Below are 15,029 nucleotides of genomic sequence, written 5' to 3' on the forward strand. Positions count from 1 at the left end.
TGGTCAAAAATACACACATGGTAAATATTCTATTTTTCTAAGAAGAAGAGAGCTATACAAACAAAAGAACTGAGCCTTAAATGAATTTCTTTTATGAAGAGGTCTTGGTGTAGAAACATTATTTTTTAAATTAGTATTTACCCATTCTCCAAACATCTTTTAAGGTCTAATTCAGTTTGTCACGTGAAATATTTCTCAAGTATCAGGCAATGCAGCAGCTTCATGTTTTATATCGATACACACATCCCAGTACAACCATTACAGTCTTAGCATGGCTCACGATTTTCTTCTTAAACAACTTACCCAGATAACTACTAAAGATGCAGCATAATACGATGTCAGTAACATTGAATTACCAAACATCAGAATAAAACACACTACAAGAGACACCTGAAAGAAGAAAATAAAAATAATTAAATTCAAAATAGAAAAGGGAAAAAATTGCTCAAGTATCGAATTTACCTTCTACCAAGCAGCTTTAAAATTTAAAGGCACCTACTTCACAGCAAGTGCAAGGTCAGCGTACAGAATCGTTCTGGAAACACTGATTACAAGATTATATTGATTCTATAATCAATGACTGATTATATGACTTAATGGCAACAGGTAGCCAGGTGCAGATTATTATGTTAGTTTATATTTTAAAAGTACTTACAGACAAAAAAGGCTTGATCACAGGACTAACTCATCTTACATGAAACACCAGCTACACTTTTAAGTCATTCCTAACATAATCTTTTATTTTTTTTTTCAAATTGTTGTATTATTTCTCCATCCTGTTTGTTATCTTTCAGAATCCCGGAAAAAAACATAAAAACGTTGAATAAGATCTTTGTGGGCTTCTTTCCTCCAAACTTAGAAGTATATATTTAAAATATAACCATCACCAAAGTCAAGGAAGCAGAACTGGAACTGTTTGATCGTACGCACTTAACTACACGAAGCTAAAAGTCAAGGCTGAAACCCAACTTTTATCAGCCACCCTGGTCCCCTACTGTGCTTTCTTTTTAATTGAGAGCAAGCTGAATTACATTTTCTAGCTTGTAGAGCAAAACCAATGACCGATCTCTGCCTTCTTCCATGCACAGGAATACAGAAAAATTATGTTATCTGTAAAACATGGAGACTTCTGTACTCCCCACCTCACATAGTTAGACCTTCATTTTTCCACTGAAAAGTTGGGGGTGAGCAAAAATTGAAATCAAAGACTGCCAATTTACCCAGCCTCATTAAGCTTTCCCTGTAACACAACACGATTGTTTATATATCTGAAAATGGGCTTTTTATGACACTTTGGCACCAAAATTTTGATACAGCTATATTGACATAACGCCCAAAGGCTTCAATATTTCATTCTGCTTGTGTCAAAAAATTACTAAACCAAGATGCTGATTTGCGAATTTTCCTGGTAAATCTGACTGGGAACAAGCATTTGGTGTCCCAGGTTTCTATCCGGAATGAGTTGCATAGAACTTATCACTGCCCTTAATTTATCATTTACAGTATTTCAAAATACGTTTGAAAACCTACGAAAGACAATTTAGCTCAAAGCTCCTTTCCTGTGGTAAATGTTCTCTTTTTGCCCCCTGAGCTTGTATAGCACAAATTTAGCAAAAATATATTCTTAAAGACGAACACATTTCTTAAAAAAAGCTGTTTACGTCTTCCTGTAGATTTAAAACTATACCCTCGCTTCAAAGAGCAAAACTCCTGGTAGCAAAACTTGATTATCTTACTTTAAAAATGTAAATCAGACATATTATGCAGAAACTCACATGCCTTGTTTTCTTTTTTATCACCTCCTTCTTTTGTTGACTCTCTCAACCATTTTTGAAAGAAGTTTTTCCTCAGACTAACAGTTTATTTTCTTTGTCTTTCATTCTAACTATCTCCACAAACAGTTTGATCACAACATCTTTGCATGGTCAACATTACAGTAGTCTTCAAAACTCAATTTTAGTTGGGGTTCTTCAGTGATAAATATTTACTAACAGTAATTTTTGATGTACTAACACCTCGGTTTTTTGTTTCTACTAACCTACGCCGTGAGATAAATGCTGCCTTATCAACTTTTTGTTGCTCACGCTCTATTACTTGATATGTTTTCTAGACTGTTGTTTGAGACAGTATCTTCAAGCCCAAGGAATCAGTAGAGACAGATTAAGGAGAGGTAAATATTTCTACAGATCTTTTAGGTTGATAATTTTTCTGGAATTCAAAAATTCCTGTGTGCCAGAGGGATCCTAGTTTCTGATGCTGTGATACAAATATATATAAGGTCTTGTGCCCTTGTGGCCAAGAGGGCCAATGGAATCCTGGGCTGCGTAGGGAAGAGTGTGGCCAGTAGGTGGAGGGAGGTCATTCTCCCCCTCTGCTCTGCACTGGTGAGGCCACAACTGGAATACTGCATCCAGTTCTGGGCTCCCCAGTTCAAGAGAAACAGGGAACTACTGGAGAGAGTCCAGCGTAGGACAACAAAGATGATGGAGGGATTGGAGCATCTCCCTGATGAGGAAAGGCTGAGAGAGCTGGGGCTCTTTAGCCTGGAGAAGAGAAGGCTGAGGGGAGACCTTATTAATGCTTCCAAGTATCTAAAGGGTGGGTTGAAGGAGGATGGAGCCAGACTCTTTCCAGTGGTTCCCAGTGACAGGACGAGGGGCAACGGGCACAAGCTGGAACATGGGAAGTTCCATTCAAATCTGAGGAGAAACTTCTTTCCGGTGAGGGTGGCAGAGCCCTGGAAGTGTGGCTGCCCAGGGAGTGTGTGGAGTCCCCTTCTCTGGAGATCTGCAAGACCCGCCTGGATGCAGTCCTGAGTGATGTGCTCTGGGCAACCCTGCTTTAGCAGGGGAGTTGGACTGGATGGTCTCTAGAGGTCCCTTCCAACTCCAACAATTCCGTGATAATCCGTGATGAAGGTCAAATATCCAAATCCAGGCCCCTCCATCCCTTGTTATTGCACCTTTTCAACCATCTTGCAACTAAGGAAAACACTTCAGACAAATGGCCTCTTTTGATGGTCTGACACATTTGAGGGGATTGAAGTTAGTTTTAAAAAAAGTATTACCATATGAGCAGAGAGTATCTTCTGTAATTTGCAGGAGTCAATATAACCCATAATAGACACAGCGAATAATGAAGCTATCTAGAATCAAAAGTGAAAGATAAGTTAAAACAATTTGCAGTGGGGTACTCTTTCTAGCAGAATACACATTCATACAAAAGAAAAAAAAGGGATTATTCACACAAACATAAACTAACTGTTATTGCTACTTTTTTGCTAAGAAAATATTTAGGCATTTCATAAGGGTTTCTTTCAAAAAACGTGCTGTGGTGCTCTGAGTAACAATTATCAAACATATTCAAATATTTAAGAAATGGGTATTCAGTTTTACAAAAATGCAAGTCATCAAAACACAGCACTAACACATCATCTTTCCCCCTTGTATTTTTAAAACAAAAGAAAACCAGAAAGTCAATGGTTATCATTATTTAAACTTCACTTTTCAGCAAAGTATGGGAACAGCCATAATTTGCTGCCGAGGAAAATGAGATTCATTGATTTGACAGCTTGCTGAAAGTCACACGGGAAATTAATGAGATTATGAATTGAACCTGTAATTTCAAATTTCAGGCCCAGCATCTTAAACAGGTTACAGCGGTAAGTTTCTCACAATATTTTACAGAATTTAACGGCTTCCTCCTCTGCCGTTAGAAAATTTGCACAGCACGGCATATATTGATTGTTCAAAACTAGCAACTCAGACCAACCAACATCTGCTTCAACCAGGAGAGACGAGTGAAAAGGTATGGAGATACAGATGGATTTCCATCAACAGGCTACATCTCCATCAATTTAAACCCTAAGAAAGTACGCTGTAAGGCAGTATCCTATTGCTCACGTGAGTATTTACCGTATCTCAACACTAGCTAAAGTCACCTCAATCGTCCACGCTCTCAGACAGTAAGATTATGCCACTACTCACAGGCTCATCAAAATTAAGTAGGAAATCATGCAAAATCATGCCAGATATTACATGCCGTGCAAACATTGCTCCATTTAAACATTTGGAATAGCTTAAAGAGACGCAAGATCAATGCCTTTTCTATTTTTGTACTTCAATATACAAAGTTTTTTCTTGTTCTGTGCTTGTTCTAGCATACTGAGCTTAGGCCAGAGGCTGCTTTTAAAGAGAAAAGTAAATTTTTTAGTCCTGGAAACAGAAGACTGAGTGGTGTAAATGGTCAACTTTTAAATTTAAGACTAGAATAACACCCTGCTCCAGTAAAGGTTGGGGGCTGACCTGCTGGAGAGCAGCTCTGAGGAAAAAGACCTGTGAGTCCTGGTGGACAACAGGATGACCATGAGCCAGCAATGTGCCCTTGTGGCCAAGAAGGCCAATGACATCCTGGGGGGCATCAGGAAGAGTGTGGCCAGCAGGTGGAGGGAGGTCATCCTCCCCCTCTACTCTGCCCTGGGGAGGCCCCATCTGGAGCACTGGGTCCAGTTCTGGGCTCCCCAGTTCAAGAAGGACGGGGAACTGCTGGACAGGGTCCAGCAGAGGGCTACAAAGATGATGAGGGGCCTGCAGCACCCCTCTTATGAGGAAAGGCTGAGGGACTTGGGCCTTTTTAGTCTGGAGAAGACTGAGGGGGTGATCTGATCAACTCCTATAAATACTTCAAGGGTGGGTGTCAGGAGGATGGGGCCAGTCTTTTTTCAGTGGTGCCCAGGGACAGGACAAGAGGGAACGGGCACAAACTTGAACATAGGAAGTTCCATCCAAACATGAGGAGGAACTTCTTCGCTTTGAGGGTGGCAGTGCCCTGGAAGAGGCTGCCCAGAGAGGTGGTGGAGTCTCCTTCTCTGGAGACATTCAAACCCCACCTGGACACGTTCCTGTGCAACCTGCTCTGGGTGGACCTGCTTTGGCAGGGGGTTGGACTAGATGATCTCCAGAGGTCCCTTCCAACCCCATAGCATTCTGTGATTCTGTGACTAGAAAGATACAGATGTGGTAAATGGTGTGAATCTTTCCTGAGAGCAAGAGTGAATTCTGGCTAAAAGGAAAGGATTGGTACAGCTGTGAATTCAAAGGCTGTCTATACGAAGCTGTCAATTAGCCTAGATAAACAAAGAGGCTACTTAGAGGTGAATATCATCTTACCTGTGTTAGAAGAACAAACTGAGCAAACTGCCAGGGAAGCATGAAAAAGATATTAGAAATACACAGTGCAATCAAGCTTCCTGTATTAATATTCGGAATCCTTGGGAAAAAGAGACAGAATAGGCATCAGTAAGTAAAATTACACAGATGTTTGCATATTATTGAGAAGTACAATAGAGAATGCAATAAAAACAAAGTTGCCTTGGAAGTTAGCTAGCAATATCTATCAACTACAAATAACACTGCTCAAGTAAATGTCATGCCCATTCTCCATCGGTTTCCAAACACAATAGTTCTTATGCTTAAGGTTTCTTAACTATTTGATGAGTCACTCATTACCAAACAAGTCTCCTACTGGCAGTATGTAATATAGCGGGCCAACCTATGTCACTTGCAGTGGTCCACCTTCTTGTAACTCTACAGTCAGGTCACAACCATTTCTATTTCAGCTGGGATCACAACTATTCTCAGAACAGTCTGCATTTGAAAGTCATCTCACTCCTCCTCTCTCTCACATTTCTTCCATATTTACTTCTGCAACTGTCTGCTAGCAATCCCGAGTGAGGTTTCAGGGCAGAAGACAACGACAAATACATGAAACTCATCTTTAACTGAAAACAGCCCATTCTCTATGTCTGGCTATAAGCGTTATTTATTTAATCCTGTATTAGCTTCAAGTTCACTTCAGAAAAACGTCATGCTTTAAATTCCACCAAGCGGCCTCCAACAAATGAAGGCCCTGTAAATATTCTGCTCTAAAACCCAAACCCAACAGATTACAGCAGTCTCACCAAATTCTGTAAAATTTTCTTCAGCTTCTTTTACAAAGCCTTGAGATGAACTTCTGTTGGAAGTCACGCTGAGCATGAGTCTAACATATGAAGTAATACGTTCTACAAATGTGATACAAGTCATACAAATAATGGAGAATTTAAGTTCTAGTTCCTATGTTTCATTGGAATACTGCTACACATAAAACAGAGCTGCTCTTGAAGCAGGAATTATAACTGAGAAACAGAAAGTTAAGATGTTTTATCCCCTTTTTAGAACCTCACTCTGAAATGCTTAGATTAAATACCTACTTCTCTTTGATAAGCAAGCCCAAGTACTATTTTATGTACCAAGATCTGAAGAACAGGAATGAATCTATTTAATCAAGAAGTGTCATAATCATAGGTACAGAATATATATACTCTGATCACCCTGACTTAAAGTGGAATTTCCTAATTTTTCATTTGACCTCACAATTTAGCATTAAATGAACAGGTATCTTTCTAATATGAAATTTCACTGAATTTTTTTTAGAGTTGGAAGGGACCTTATAGATCATCTAGTCCAACTCCCCTGCTGAAGCAGGATTGCTTAGAGAATGCTACTCAGGACTGCATCCAGGCGGGTCTTGAAAATCTCCAAAGAAGGGGACTCTACAACCTCCCTGGGCAGCCTCTTCCAGGGCTCTGTCACCCTCACCGTGAAGAAATTCTTTCTCATATTCGAGTGGAACCTCTTGTGTTCCAGCTTGTGCCCGTTGCCCCTCGTCCTGTCACTCAGAACCACTGAAAAGAGTCCGGCTCCATCCTCCTTCAACCCACCCTTCAGATACTTATAGGCATTAATAAGATCTCCCCTCAGCCTTCTCTTCTCCAGGCTAAAGAGTCCCAGCTCTCTTAGCCTTTCTTCATAAGGGAGATGCTCCAATCCCTCCATCATCCTTGTTGCCCTTCGCTGGACTCTTTCCAGTAGTTCCCTGTCCCTCTTGAATTGAGGAGCCCAGAACTGGATGCAATACTCCAGTTGTGGCCTCACCAGTGCAGAGTAGAAATCTAGCAATGATTCTACAAACTATTCCTCAAAATATTTTTCTAGACAGCATTTATCTTTTCCTCACCTAAAAACCACAGGTTAGTGATGAGCATGAAATATTTTTGGTTTAATCATCAGTAACTACAAATGAGTATGGCCTAATGAAGGAAAATCTGGGGTTACAAGTACAAAGTTCAGCTAAATCATAAATACACTGCAAACCTGATGCAATGGAGTTGAGGGAAAAGCCCTCAAGTATTAACAATCATGCTTAGTTTTCAAAATAGAGGCAAGACAGTAACACAATCACGTTGCTAGCCAGGAACAACCACCGAAAAGCTGGGCTAATGAACTCAAGAGCATCATCCCTGCATTAACGTAATTAGATTGCTCTAAATCATTGAAGTAGTTAATTAGACTAGTTAGTTAGTCATAGAAAACAGCAGAACATACTAGCTTATGGGTGCTATAGCATCCTCTATTGTATAGCATAGGCTTATTCTAAGTGCAATCAACACACCACTTTCCAAGAGGGACAAAACCAACTGATGGAGTGTCAGTGTCTCATGGGAAGGAAGTGACATCAACCAAAAATTCTGATTTTTTTTTTTAGTTTAATACATATTTCCCAACACAGTAATTCTGATTTTTATTTTAATCACACCTTCAAGTGCAAAGTTCTTCCTTTTAATAAGCGAGTAGTATGACTGCAGTTCCACTGGTGCAGCGTCTGCAACGTCACAGCCACAGGGAAGTCTCTACGTTATAATGATATCATTGCTACAGCACACAGAGGCACTTCAATAAATATTTAAATAAATGTGTTTAAATAAACATCCCATGACATTCAAGTTTTTTAATCATTGTAAAGAGCTAAGTATAAACTGAGAGGTACCTGAGAATATAGGTCAAAAGCAACATCTGAAGCACAAGGAATGGGTACGAGAAACTTTCACGAAGAGGTGGAGTCCACATGACACGAGTGCACTAAAAATAAGAATTGGGTTAGATGATAACATTTGCCAGTACATTTCCATAAAACAATGCATTCATATTTCAAAATGAATGACCACAGATACTTCAAGAAAGCAAAACCCAATCTACATGAGATTTTATGCACAAACTTAAAAAAAAGACAAGCCAGGAACTGAAAAGGGGAGGAAAAAGGAAGGAGCTTCCAGACTTGAGATCTGTGATGCGCCATTTAATTAAAATAGATCACTGCTTTTCCAAAATTAAATGTGGCAGGTAGAGAACATCCAAGAAAAAAGCCAGGGCAGCAGCTGCTTGTCTCTGCTTCCACTGAAGTTAACAACTCATTCAGGTAACTAAAACCCTTCTCAAATTCAGGCAGTGACTCACCACGCTTAGATAAAGCATGTGGGGAGAGGATCTGAAGGACAAAGCAACATAGTCTTCATTATGCTATGGTTCTCTGGCTTATAAACATTTCACATTTCTACCAGCAAGAGCACAGAAAGTAAAAAATCCAAAGCTGCCCTCCATCCAACAGATGAAATTAAGCTCTTAACAGAGCTTACACGAACTTACACCCTTCGCTCTTTAACTCTAGGAAAGCAAAGCGTAATACGATGAAGTACAAACAAAATGGGTTCAAAATCAATACATTCGCATTAAAAATTTGAAACAGGTTCTTCAAAACTATAGGACAAAAACACAGTTCATCTTAACACAGACCTGAATGAATCTATGAAAGCTTATAGGATGTTGATGCCAGGACGTTCCTTCCCCTTCGCTTCCTAGAGTCTATTTTTAAATAGACTGTATTATAATACAGTAATAATAGATATATTTTTAAAACTATTTTTAAAAACACTGTTTACCAAAGAAGTCACTGGAATCAACATTCTACAACTCCTTGCTTATTGCCTTGCCACTTCACAAATATGTTAAATTAATAGTGTAAAATAAATGTGTGAAAATTTGCATTTACCCTCGTATAGGTAAAATTTTTCCACACCAAAAAAGTGCAGAAAACTCTGTAATATTTACCTGATCTGGAACAGGTAGTTCACAGCCATGGGTAAAAATTCTCCACGGAGGGTATTTAGAGAAAAACTTTTCAAATGAAACTTCAAAATGAAATAGCTGTTTCATCACCCAGAGTTTTGTTTTAGAAGAAAACTGTCAAAGTTCCCCGTGAACAGAAGCATCTGTTCTGTGCAACTACATATTCTTACCACTTGCAAATTTTCTCTCAAGTTCAGCTTAGTAAAATAAGAGAATTAAACAAATTCGTAACTTTAACCCTTAACAAAATGGTAAGGTAGCAGTTCCATCTAGAAAATCTTTACAGTACAGCTGCATTTTAAGTAAAATAAGTAATTATGTTAATTTACATACATTAAATGAACATTAAAAAAACCCCAGAACCACTGCCTAAGGGTATCAGAATAAAAGCCGCGAGTTTTCTTTCAAAATACACAGCAATTTAAAGAAAACCGCCTCAATTTCTGACGCTTGTTCACATCGCATATGTAGCCCAGTTATGTGTGGAATGGGCATAAAAATAGAATTATTTTGATATTTTGAAACTTGGAAGTCATTGCGCTACTAAGATTTCAACCTCAGGATCACTTTACAAGACATTTCCCTTCCGAATTATTCTTTTTTTTTTTTTAATATCTAGGGTGATGCATTGGACCATGCTGTATGTTTTTGAGATATAGTCTATTTTGCTTTCAATAACGTCTTATTCCCTTTAAATTCATCCCCTAAAAGATAAGCAGCACCACTATATTTAATGAAATGAGTTTAAACTTAAAAAAAGAAAAAGGGTGGGGAATTAGGGAGGGAAACCTACCTCTCCGTGGTTGAAAAAGAAACACATCACGGTAACAAGGCCTCCCAGACGGCTCCCACTGGGAAAAGAACAGGAAAAGTAGGTGCAAGAGAATCTCATAATGGTCAATGCTACTTAAAAAAATGTGAAACATCACTTATGTAGAGCTAAGTTTACTGGCAGGGTGGGAATGCTTTCAAGTATCAAGGGAATGATGCTTGAAAATTAATTAAAATATGAAAATAATTAATTCAAATATAAGTTAGCTAATGTTTATTTCAGAGGAGACCGCTCCTCATATATCAGCTCTTTTCTGCAGAGCACCAATTTTAACGTAAATAACTTGGGAAATGGTTATTCCACTCCTCCCAAACTCTGCTTTCGATCAGTACATCTGGTGCTTCATCTGCTGTACCCAGAGCTCGGTCTTGAAAAATGTCAAGTGTGGTTTTTTTTGTTTTTTTCTTTTTTAAACACAAGACAATATAAATGGAGTATTTCTTCCCTAGGATGTTGAGCAGAAAACTTTAGAATTTGCATACTCAACCACCCAACAGGGAATTTTGGTCTGAATCTCAGACTATGTTAATGTAATCAAATCAAGCACATTCAAAAAACATATTTAGAAATTAATTCATGACACAGTCAGTGCAAGATACAATTTAATTCTTATGTGGAACACAGTGACATCAACGCGAGAAAGTTTTTTAAGCCCTTGACTTCGGGATTTTTCTACATTTCTAAACCAATCAAATTCACCTGTTGAATGATTAGCACCCTGGAGTCAACACTGAAACCAAAGATACTACTTAGATTTATCCCATCTCAAAATAGCAATAGATAAGGTTCTTATTTGACTAGATTTGTAATTACTCATGTCCTGTGATATAAAGCAAAGAACATTTTTGTGCACACAAATGCACTACTCTGAATGACAGAATATACCAGTTTTGCTACTAAACAAAACTATCAGCCAGCTGTTAAGATTCTTTAAAAAAAACAGACCTCAGATCCTCTCAGATCCTTCACCCATCACTAATACACAAGTCAAACACAATCAGCGAGTTCCCAAGTACACCACCTGAGGATTACAGATAACGAGTGCTAAAACACTCTCCAGGAACTATGCATTCTTGCATATAAAACTCAACCTTTCATTCCAAAATTCTGAAAGTATCACCGCTGAAACCCAAAATGACTAAAAGAACAGGTTTACTATTAAAAAATGCTAGTCTTCGAAACAAAGCAAACTAAAAATTTGAAAAAAGCACCCAAAACCAGAAACAAAATTCAAAGTCTATGTTAAAGGTTAAGATCGCGATAAAACCTTGAAGTCAGGAATACAAAGGTCTTAATTGCATTATGAATGTTTTTGAGCCATCAACCTCTGCAAGGGATCCCTGTTTTAAACATGAGAAAAGATTGGTAAATCTATTGCACAGAACAGGGAAATGCACCTTCTCAGCATCTTTAGAGTCATAGAATCATAGAATTGTCCAGGTTGGAAGGGACCTTTCAGATCATCTCGTCCAACCAACAACCTAACTCTGATAAAAACCATCACTAAGCCATGTATCTAAGCACTATGTCAACCCTTTACCAGAAAAGGAAGCGAACAGAGACTATTTCACAGCTTGTTTCGTGTAGTGTAGAGTTAGACTGGTCATCTTCTAACAGCGTAATTCTACCATGTACGAAATACAGTAGTTGAGCCCTTCTACACCAATATAAAAGATAAAGGACAGCCCTTTCCACCGAAACTCCCATACCGCACCACACCACAATTAACTGGAAAAGTGCACACCCTTCACAGAATCATAGAATTGTTTACGTTGAAAACCACCTTTTAAAATCATCAAGTCCAACGTTAACCTCGCACTGCCAAGTCCATCACTAAACCATGTCCATAAGTGCCATATCTACGTATCTTTGAAATACTTCCAGGGCAGCCCGTTCCAACGTTTGATAACCCTTTCAGTGAAGAATTTTTTCCTAATATCCATCCTAACCCTCCCCTGGCACGACTTCAGGCTGTTTCCTCTTGTCCTATCACTTGTTACTTGGGAGAAAAGACTGACACCCACTGCTCTACACCCTCCTTTCAGGGAGTTGGAGAGAGCGAGAAGGTCTCCCCTCAGCCTCCACTTCTCCAGGCTGAACACCCCCAGCTCCCTCAGCCTCCCCTCAAGACTTGTTCTCCAGACCCCTCACCAGCTCCGTTGCCCTTCTCTGGACCCGCTCCAGCCCCTCAATGGCTTTTTTGTGGGAAGGGGCCCAAAACTGGACACAGCCCTCGAGGTGGGGCCTCACCAGTGCCCAGTGCAGGGGGACCATCACCTCCCGAGTCCTACTCACCACGCTGTTCCTCACACAGGCCAGGATGCTGGTGGCCTTCTTGGCCACCTGGGCACACTGCTGGCTCCTGTTCAGCCCACAGTCCACCAACACCCCCAGGTCCTTTTCTGCCAGGCAGCTCCAGCCACTCTGCCCCAAGCCTGGAGCGCTGCAGGGGGTTGCTGTGACCCAAGGGCAGGACCCGGCACTTGGCCTTGTTGAACCTCATCCCATTGGGCTCGGCCCATCCATCCAGCCTGTCCAGGTCCCTCTGCGAAGCCTTTCTACCCTCAGGCAGATTCATAGAATGGTAAGAGTTGGAAGGTACCTTAAAAGATCCAACCCCCCTGCCATGGTCAGGGACACCTCCCACCAGACCAGGTTGCTCAAAACCCCATCCAGCCTGGTCTTGAACACCTCCAGGGATGGGGCAATTTCAGTTGGAACCTACTTCTCCAATGTTTAATACAGAATAATCTAAACTTAATAAATAATTTGTAATTTTTAGAGAACTGCAGATGAGCTGAACAGGTACACTTTGTCTGGTAGCCAGCTCTGGAATAATGGAAGAACTAAGCCTTTTTACTCCCTGGGTACAGTAAGCTGAAGCTTAAAGTCACCTGGGGAAATGCTGTAATTCATTGTTGATTAACACACAAGAAACAAAATACTGAAAAAGTACTGTCAGAAAGAGATACGGGAAATTTACTGGTAATTCCTCAAGATGGAGTATTTGACAATCAGCTTAAGTGCTCTGTCCCTGGACTACAAGAACAGAGAGGCGGGGAAGGCTGGGGGGAGGCAAAAATCTTACAATTCCACAAAGTACTCATCATCCAAATGCCATTCCTTTGTCCATTAAAAAAAAAACAAACCACAAAACCAAACTTAAAAAACAGCATGAGTTCTCTCCATATTTCTTCAGTTATCGTAACAGAGAATGCTCTAGAGCTTGAGATTAACTTGGCTCATATAAGAAGATTCCCAAGAGCATCTGCATAACCAGAGAGGATAAACAGAACGCTAGGGCAGGGATATGCTGTGTTTAGCAACCTTCTAACCTTGTGGGGAAACTGGTTAAGGGAGTTAAACAGCAAAACCTAATCCTACAACAAAAAACTAGTTCTACAAAAGCAACTAGCTTTCTGCCAGCTTAACCCTTTGAACGAGCTCCTTTTTTTTGAAGGACTTGGGGGTGTTGGTGGATGAGAAGCTCAACATGAGCTGGCAGTGTGCACTTGCAGCCCAGAAAGCCAACCCCATCCTGGGCTGCATCAAGAGAAGTGTGGCCAGCAGGTCGAGGGAGGTGATTCTACACCTCTGCTCTGCTCTGGTGAGACCCCACCTGGAGTACTGTGTCCAGCTCTGGAGTCCTCAACGTAGGAAGGACATGGACCTGTTGGAATGGGTCCAGCAGAGGGCCACGAAAATGGTCGGAGGGCTGAAGCACCTCTCCTATGAAGACAGGCTGAGAGAGTTGGGGCTGTTCAGCCTGGAGAAGAGAAGGCTCCGGGGAGACCTTGTAGCAGCCTTCCAGTATCTGAAGGGAGCCTACAGGAGAGCCGGAGAGGGACTCTTTGTCAGGAAGTGTAGTGACAGGACAAGGGGTCATGGTTTTAAACTGAAAGAGGGGAGATTTAGATTAGATATTAGGAGGAAATTCTTTTCTGTGAGGGTGGTGAGACACTGGAACAGGTTGCCCAGAGAAGCTGTGGCTGCCCCATCCCTGGAGGGGTTCAAGGCCAGGCTGGATGGGGCTTTGAGCAACCTGGTCTGCTGGGAGGTGTCCCTGCCCATGGCAGGGGGGTTGGAACTCAATGATCTTTAAGGTCCCTTCCAACTCTAACCAATCTATGATTCTAAGCTCATTATAGAGTACAGCGAGCACAGCTGTGAGAACACACGCTGGCTTGGAAAATAATGATAAGAAAGTGGTCCTCCACTATGCTATCACCTTCCAGCACTAGTCAAAGTTGCAAAGAAACTAAAAGCAAATACAGGCTGAAATAAGTAGTTTACACATTCTATGAACATATAGGGAGACAAAAAAAAAAAACCCTAGAAAAAAACAATTATGTAAGCTTGAGATGATTACTGCTAACAAATTCAGAAATGAAAAGATAGAGAAAATATTAGAGGATGGTTTCCTACCATCAAATGAATCAGGCTACCTTTTAAAATGCATAGTAGAAACAAATCGGCTTTATGAAGGAGACTTATGCCAATTTTACTTCAGTGAAGTAGAACTGCATTACTCCACATTCAGTTCTTTTATTTTTCACACCTTAAGGAAAAGCCTAAATATTGTGGCTTGCTTTAATGAAGAGGAACCTTGGAACAGCCGTAACGGCTAGGCAGTCATCTAGATCTGGTATCCAGCTCCGAATATTATTCCTAATCAGATCAAAGGCCTACCCGCAGGAAACTTCATAGCCAACTTGTTATTTTTCATAGCTGCAGATAGCTATTAGCTTACACCTTGGGAGAACTGCATTTATATTCTAGTCATCTTGACTACCTGCATTGCAGATCATTTATATTAAAAACTGAATTACTATCAATACTTAATAGTTAGTTATATTCGACACAGACCAAGTCAAGGAAAGTACTGAGAAATTAAGACCTTACTGATTTTTCAATAACATTAACACATAAAATGAGGGGTTTCATACACCTCCCTTAGGAGAAAAACGACAAGCTAATGATACCAGTATTTGTTTATCTCCTTCCTCAAAACATGAGACATTAATTTCCTACATTAAGGAATACAAACACAGAGGCTTTACCCCAACTGTCAGCTCCTGCCCTGCATTTTCTTTTTATGAATTATCAGCACATGCTTGAGAGAGAGCAGGAAGAGAACAGAAGACAGCGAAGCCAGGGAATGAGGGGGAAAAACGATCCCATCTCTCAGAGGAAAA

At 40.3% G+C, this 15,029-nt stretch overlaps 1 protein-coding gene across 1 annotated transcript in view; it reads right to left on the reverse strand.

The window, feature by feature from the left end:
• DPY19L1 (dpy-19 like C-mannosyltransferase 1) overlaps positions 1–15,029 on the reverse strand; it is a 52,309-nt gene that overhangs the window by 18,609 nt on the left and 18,671 nt on the right. Inside the window, exons 8-12 of the mRNA XM_074150560.1 lie at positions 9,796–9,853; positions 7,867–7,958; positions 5,169–5,268; positions 3,068–3,145; positions 304–390 (exon numbers count right to left, since the gene is read on the reverse strand). Coding sequence (XP_074006661.1) covers positions 304–390; positions 3,068–3,145; positions 5,169–5,268; positions 7,867–7,958; positions 9,796–9,853 — 415 coding nt within the window. The remainder of the gene's footprint in view (positions 1–303; positions 391–3,067; positions 3,146–5,168; positions 5,269–7,866; positions 7,959–9,795; positions 9,854–15,029) is intronic.

Source organism: Numenius arquata, chromosome 7 (assembly GCF_964106895.1).
Source record: "Numenius arquata chromosome 7, bNumArq3.hap1.1, whole genome shotgun sequence".
NCBI lineage: Eukaryota > Metazoa > Chordata > Aves > Charadriiformes > Scolopacidae > Numenius > Numenius arquata.